The sequence below is a fragment of the Arachis hypogaea genome, chromosome 12, assembly GCF_003086295.3.
Source record: "Arachis hypogaea cultivar Tifrunner chromosome 12, arahy.Tifrunner.gnm2.J5K5, whole genome shotgun sequence".
NCBI classification, from domain to species: Eukaryota; Viridiplantae; Streptophyta; class Magnoliopsida; order Fabales; family Fabaceae; genus Arachis; species Arachis hypogaea.
The window spans coordinates 54,809,165-54,817,283 of record NC_092047.1 but is presented as its reverse complement, the minus strand read 5'-3'; the positions used below and the strand labels follow the sequence as shown (position 1 = coordinate 54,817,283).

At 37.5% G+C, this 8,119-nt stretch overlaps 1 protein-coding gene across 1 annotated transcript; it reads left to right on the top strand.

Moving 5' to 3' along the window:
• Positions 1-3,701: 3,701 nt before the first annotated feature.
• LOC112727390 (KIN14B-interacting protein At4g14310) lies at positions 3,702-7,744 on the top strand. Its single transcript, XM_025777122.3, has 3 exons — positions 3,702-5,374; positions 5,988-6,601; positions 6,903-7,744. The coding sequence occupies exons 1-3, from the start codon at positions 3,920-3,922 to the stop codon at positions 7,438-7,440; spliced, it is 2,607 nt and encodes an 868-aa protein (XP_025632907.1). The 5' UTR covers positions 3,702-3,919; the 3' UTR covers positions 7,441-7,744.
• The last annotated feature ends 375 nt before the right edge of the window (positions 7,745-8,119 follow it).

Here is an 8,119-nt window from a genome sequence, read left to right as displayed (position 1 = left end):
ATACTTGATTAGTGTATTTGTTATTGTGGTTGTTTATGTCATGTAGCTGCGACGGAAGATATAGATGGGGCGGAAGGTGCGAGAAGTGTCCATGCTTTTGATGTACATAGTAAGGGGTATAACTTGAGGATTGACCCAACACGTAGGAGCGCAAGTAGATATACCCCCTTCCAATATAAAAAAGGCAGTAAAAAAATGTACTAAATTTGTGAAAAAAACATTTAGCAAGTAATTTATATATTTGTTGTTCTCCTATTGTTGTAAGACTACGATTGTGGTAAGACTGCTATTGTAGTTTTTTAAAATTCACAGCAAAATATAGTATTGCTCTAGTTCATAATGTATTATTTAATTTAATTATGATGTAGTACATAATACAATACAAGAAGTAAATAAATGCCGAAAGCCATAAGAATTATGAGCACCACTACTAGCAATAGATCCTACACGCTGGGGACATCTACTTCGACTGTGACCCTGACCTCTATAAAGCCTGCAATGCCTAGGACCACGCATATCACGTATATCCATTTTATTCAAAAAACGAGTTATTTTGGGACTCCTTTTGGATACTCGCCTTAAGTGAGGATTAGGTATTTTGCCTTGGTCCTTGATATACAGACCATGTTGCTGGGTTTTCTAATGGCTTAAACCTTGCTCTATACACCTTTTTTATCTCCTCCATTTTATATACGTCATGAACATATTGTTGCTAATCAAGTCATTGGTTCGCACAACATGCAAAGACATGACGACAAGGAATTCGATATGTTTGAAACTCACCACAATCACAATGCCGTTGACGGAGATTCACCACATATTCTATACTGCCAGGCATCTGGCGCACCTCAAAGACCTCGTTCTGCCTATCAAACAAGTTAACTTGGATGTTCCCCGCTGCCTGCTAATTTAATTGAAGTTTGTTGATTGCATACTAAGAGAATACATGTCCCGCATTCTTTCAAGCTTCAGCCTCAGCCTTCTTCCTAGTGAACAACTCATTTAGTTTGTAAAAAGTTGCCTTGATGTGATAGGAAGATGTCGTGCCCCTTTCAATACCCCATTGATGCACTCTATTAGGTTTGTGGTCATATGACCCCAATAATATCCATTATCGAACATCAAAGCATATTGCTGTCGTGGGATCCGATCGAGCCACTGAGTGTAAGCCTCACCACGCTCGTGTAATCTTGCATACTTCACATTAAACTCACGCACAGTCCTACAATAACATGTAAAAAAAAAACAAGAAAACAAAAATAATAAGTTCACCACATAACACTAACATCAATATGTCACTATAATTTACGTACCCATATTTACAATCAACTTCTGTAAATACAGTGCCTTGAAATTCCTTAAGAAGTTGGATGTTATGTGCTTAACACAAAACATGCGGATAGCTCCCAGAGGCTCCCATGATCCGTTACTACGTGCTATTGCTGAGGTAATAGAGTCATGTCGATCAGAGATAAGCCCAATACCATCCCGAGTCACCACATGTGTGCGCAAATGAGTAAGAAAGAAGTGTCATGCATCAGAAGTCTCACCCTCAACAACGGCAAATGCAAGAGGCATAATATTTCCATTGCCATCCTGAGAAACTGCAACTAAGAGAGCTCCTTTGTATTTGCCATACAGATGTGTGCCATCTATTTGGACGATTCATTTGAAGCTCCTAAATGCTCTAATGCAAGGGTAAAAGCTCCAAAACACTCGTGTCAGTATCCTAATATCCTGGACCACCTCATCTCCTTAGTAAGCTGGTGTAGTTTTGCTCTCGACTGCTGCTGATGGATCTTTTTGTACCATTGCTTCAAAACACGATGGCAAAGCTTCGTAAGAAGCTTCCCAACCACCAAAAATATTTGCAATTGTCTTTTACTTGGCCAGCCATGCTTTGCGGTAACTTATCGTATAATTGAATTTCGATTGCACTTCAGCAATCACAAATTTCACCTTTAAAGATGGATCAACTTCAACCAATGACTTTATCACCTCTGCAATCATGTCTGAGTTGAGCTTCGCATGATCTTGAGAAATTGTTGTCTTGGTGCATGTATGACTACCATTGTACCGCCTTATAACCCAACAAAGCTTTCTCTTAATAAGACTAGCCCTGATAAGCCAATCGCAATTTGTTCCATATTGCATACACTTAGCATAAAATGTGGTTGGCTCAGATTCACACACTCGATAATCCACACCCCGATGAATGGTATAATCTTTAATTGCTACAATCACAGTTTTTTTAAAACTCCATGCCGATGACAAATTCACTATTCGTAACAACAACAGGGTCTACACCAATATAACAAAAAATAATTCTTACAATTACTAATAGTAATAACAATAATAATATTAATAAATTAATAATAATAATAATAACAACAAATAATCATAATAACAAATAATAACAATAATAGTAATGGGATTTGGATTCTCTAAACTTTGAATTTTACTTTAGAGAGTAAAGTGTGATCTCTCACTATTTATTTTATAGGTGGGACCAAAAATAAATATGAAAGAGAAATCATTCAAGGGTAGAAGATTACACTTTACTCTCTAAAATACAAATTTAAAATTTAAAGGATCCAAATTCATAGTAATGCGTATCATAATAAAGGCTAATAATAATTATTATAATACTAATAACAATAAAAATAGAAAACTACTTACCTGCATTGACAAACTCAGGAAATTCTCATCCATTCATAGCATCTAGATCCAAAGCGTGCATAAAAGAAGGCTCTCTAGATGGATGTTGGCTCGTTAGTACATTTGTCACATCTGCAACTTCAGGCTCAACTATGATATCATCTTCGTCGACATCTTTAGCTAGACCAACAACATGATAAGTGCGTTTCGAATTCCTTTTCACTTTCAGTGTTATAAACCGTCCAGTCGATGTTGGGTTCGGGTAAATCAACCTCAACTAATTCTTCGAATTCAACATATAACTTGATAACTGATACTTATGCCCGTATTTACTAGTAGATCGAAAACATCCCTTGCATACTTGAATCGTCAATTACATACATTATTTGAAATTGAACAAAACCACCAAATACTAACACAGGTTGTCTATAGAGAATATTTGTGACTCTCTTTAATATTTGATTATCAACGTATTTTGACAAAGTATACTTTTAAATTCCTCATATATTATTCCAAAAGGAATAACAACATTATATAGATTTTCACATACAAAACTCACACCTTCAAATATTTGTGGAAAGATTTAGCCATTATAATATATTTTCAAACTAACACTTCCCTCCGTTTTTATTCTCTTACTCTCTCAACGAAATAAAACACACTCACACTCAACAAATTCGTTCTTCTTTTTATAATACTAAAAATATATTTTTTTTAATCTAAAAAATACAGTATGTCCCCTATGTAATGTTAATCCACCCCCTACGTACAATATGCTATTCTTGTACTATCAACACGCCTCTTTGTATTATGTGTTTAATATTAAACTAATATAATACGCCTCTTATATTGTATTTTTTTATTTTTAAAAATGCAATCCACCCATTTGTATTGTATTTTTTTTTTTTGGTAAGTATTTGTATTGTATTTTTTTATTTTAAAAAAAATTGCCTAGAAATATGCAAAACACCCCGCATCCAATAATGAAGCATCACACCAAACCCAAACCCAATATAAAAAAAATTGAGCCGCAGACGGAGCCTAATTGACTAATTGTACTCATGAAACTCACCAAAAAGAGAAAAAGAACTCAAAATGTTCAAAACTCAAAAATTAAATCTTTTCCCGCTTATACCCCACACCATACGTCCATACCCCAAAATCTTCTCTTCTCCTCCTTCCACATCCCTCGTTTCAAGTTTCACTCCTTTTTCCCAAATCACACTAAAAACCCTAATTACTAACTCTCATTCTCATTTTCATGTCCACTCGCCGGATCAAAGACCGTGACGGCGGAGACCCCACCGCCGCCACCCTCCGCCGCTCATCCAGGTCCGTAACTCCACCGCTCTCCGCCTCTCGCAATGCCCGTTCCCATGATGCCTCGGCTACGACCAAGCTTTCTTCCTCCGCCTCAGTAAAGTTCTGTTCTTCCGCCGAGAAAGAAAACCGCCATAAGCTCCGCCGATCCACGTCTCATGGATCCGAGAAGCCCACGATCCGAGCCGTGCCACGTGTCGACAAGGCAGCAATCACTGCTGCGGCGTCAAGAGATTCCGTTGTCCGGAGATCCACTACTTCGGTCCCCAGAGGCAGAAGCTCAAGCCGTTCTGAATTCAATAGAATCTCTTCGGATTCCCGCGAGTCCCGAAAAATGCATCTGGATCGGGCCAACCCGACTCGAGAACCGGGAGGGAGCTTCAGAAGCGCCGAAAAGGTTACAAATTTAACGGGTAAGGGAAGTGGCGAAAAGCGTGCTTCTAAAATAGTGGGTGGGAAGATTCAGAGAGAAAAATATTCGATTTTGAAAGATGGGAGCAAGGTTTCGGAAGAAACTAGTGGTTGTAGTAGTGGGAAGTCCTCTAATAGGCTTCACGAGAAGCTTGCGTTTCTTGAAGGGAAGGTTAAGAGAATCGCTTCGGATATAAAGAAGACTAAGGAGTTGTTGGATATGAACAACCCTGATGCGTCACAGGTGATACTTTCGGATATTCAGGAGAAGATTTCGGGGATTGAGAAGGCTATGGTTCATGTCACTGGTGCTGATTCTGGTAAAGTGGGTAGTTATAGTAATGGAAATGTTGAAAACATTTGTAAAGGGGAATCTGAGAATGATGAATCTAAGAGATTGGGTGAAGGGAAGAGCTTGATCAAAGGGTTGAAAACTGAGGAGCTTGAGGATAGGTTGTTCCCTCACCATAAGTTGATTAAGAATCGGATACTATTGAAGGAATCATGGTCGTCCTCGTCAGAGAGCTGTTTAGGTAATGGATCTGATGATGTGAAGGCTAAGGTGGAAGATAACAAGGTGCTAAGTCCTGTTAGTGAGAATTCAATTGCTGTGGAGTTTTTGGCTTCTCTTAATAACGACAAGGAGATAAGTGTGGGTGGTGGTGGTGGTGGAGTCAGGTGCTGCGAGGTGCAGGAAACTGAGGGTGGTCCCAATGCGATGAAGGGCTCTTCGTCTGACTTGAATCAGAGGTCTGACAACATTGATATGCTTCTTGAGTCTGACGAGAAGCTTGAGGAATTTGATGATCAGGAGAATAAGCAGGAAGCATTTGTTGGAGATGAGATGGATGAAGCTTTCAATTATAAGCTAAATGAGATCGGAGACAAGAATGCCACTGGAGGATGGTTTGTGTCTGAAGGGGAGGCTGTCATCCTTGCTCATGATGATGGTTCGTGTTCGTATTATGATATTGCCAATTGCGAGGTATGTAAATCGATTAGTAAATCTAGCATGTATTGTTATAATTGTTGCCTTATCAAGTTTGCTATGATTGATTTATATATAAATTGTTTAATAGTGAGTTATTTGACTATGCTTTTTCATCTTACAACATAAGTTATCTTCTTTTCCTATCATGTTTTTTATTTGATACCCGGTATAGTTCATGCTATAACGTGCTTGTCGTTATTAAGATAAGTTGTTCTTCCATGGATGAGCAGTCATACGTGTGTATGGACAAAATATATAGATGTACCCTCTAAGGGTTCCTTGAAGGTGGGTCTTGTGGGTAACCTGGCAGTTGACAACAAAACGATGTGGATGAAATTCAAAATAAACCATATTATATTTTGTGAAATTTAGTAAACACTAGAGCTACATTTTACCTCTCAAGATAAATGATTTTTTCATATCACGTTTTTGTTGTGAATGCCATTTTAGTTTTGTCAATGATGTTTATGAATATGAATAATGCTGGTATGATATTGTAGTCTCAACTTTACTATGTTTTAGATTATTACGTTCATATTTGCAGTTTGGCCTAGTTACAATAACGAAGTATTATTTTAAGCTGAATAATTACTATTTTTTTTCTTAGGAAAAAGCTGTATATGTGCCCCCACCTGAAGTGTTACCTAATATGTGGAGAGATTGTTGGGTAGTTCGTGCCCCTGGTTCGGATGGTTGCTCTGGAAGGTTTGTGGTAGCTGCATCTGCTGGCAATACTATAGATTCAGGATTCTGCTCATGGGATTTTTACACCAAGGAAGTGCAAGCTTTCCAGACTGAGGTTGGTACAGCATCTTCAAGAACAGCACTTAGACCTTTGTCCAATAATGTTGTGCAGAGGAGAAGTTCTGCATTTGGCAACTTGGCAGCAGAAGCCAAGCAATGTTGGTATAAACCCTGTGGACCCCTGATCATCTCTACTACCAGCTCACAGAGAGCTGTGAAAGTTTTCGATGTTCGTGATGGGGAGCAAATCATGAAATGGGATGTTCAGAGGCCTGTTCTTGCAATGGAATATTCTAGCCCTTTGCAATGGAGAAATAGGGGAAAAGTAGTAGTAGCAGAATCCGAGTCCATTTCTCTTTGGGATGTGAACTCACTCAATCCTCAAGCTTTGCTTTCTATTTCGGTGGGTGGGCAGAAAGTTTCTGCTCTACACGTGAGCAACACTGATGCTGAGATGGGTGGAGGAGTTCGGAAAAGGTCAGTTTCTGCATTACTTTCTTTGTTTTAACAATTCTGTAGTTATTGCCATAACTTACTCTTTTTGATTAAACTATATCCTCTATAGCTTTTCCTTTTAGTGTATCTATTAAAGTATCAATCACTAGGAACTAGCATAATGGCCATATTTTAATTCTCTAAATTATACTTCTCCTTTGTGATTCTGCTATTATAAAATAAAAGCATGATAAAGAAAGAGATTTCTCAAGTGATTTTGGTTCATGCATTTTAACCATTTTCTTTTTCTGTTGTTAACTAAGAGTAATAAAATTCATTGCAGAGTAAGTTCCTCAGAAGCCGAAGGAAATGATGGTGTGTTTTGCACCTCAGATTCCATTAACATCTTGGACCTCCGCCAACCCTCTGGCATTGGCCTTAAAATATCAAAACATGGCATCAGCGCGCAATCAGTTTTCTCTCGTGGAGACTCTGTTTTGCTTGGCTGTACTAGCTCCAATGCAATGGGCAAGAAGCAATCCTCATATATGTTGCAACAATTCTCGTTGCGCAAACAAGGACTATTCCACACTTACGCCTTTCCAGAATCTAATACCCACTCACACTATGCAGCAATCACCCAAGTTTGGGGTAATTCTGATTTTGTCATGGGTATTTGTGGCCTCGGACTTCATGTCTTCGATACGCTAAAAGATGATGATGCATTGAAGATTCTCAACATGGATTCCTCAAATTCACAAACTTTTAGAGAAATCATTGGACCAGATGATTTGTATTGCCCTTCATTTGATTACATCGGATCTCGTGCTCTTTTAATATCAAGAGATCGACCAGCTATATGGAGGCATCTAATAGTTTAATAGTATTAATAACTAGTAGTAACTATCTTTGTTAATGTTCGTAACTGTTGCAGAGGTGACGAGCTAAGGAGTTTTAGAGATTCTAGTTTAAGTCAAGTTGGAACCAGACCGAGAAGGCAATTTACGAAAACATTTCGATACTTTAAGTTATTACTTATTAGTATTTTTAGGTGTTAGAGAGAAGTGTGTTACTTGTTAAGTTTTTCTTTTTTCCTGTAATACATTGTTTTGATGTGACTGTTTGTAGACATTTACTGACTTTAATGTACTACTTTAATGCCATGCTTTGATGTTACAAGTTAAAGAGTTTATGCTTTTTTTATAATATATCTGTTAAGCTTTGTGAGCCAGGAACGTAGCGAACTTGTTTAATCGGAATAATGGAGCAATTATTCTTGTCCAAAACAGGTTCTCAATTCGCATTTTTGACTTAATGACTTCATTAAAAATATTTGAATTTGATGGATAAAGCCCAAATATATATATATTTTTTGCATTTTACATTAAGCGTAAAAAAATCCTTTAAGAAAACTTTTCAATTTTCCTGAACAATTATTACTTTCCGGTTTTTTGAACCATCAAAAGTGAAGTGTCAATTGCTTTTATGACCATTTCAATCAATGTAACTTCTTATTTATAAGCATCACTTCATTTTTTAAAACCCTATTTTCATTAAAAC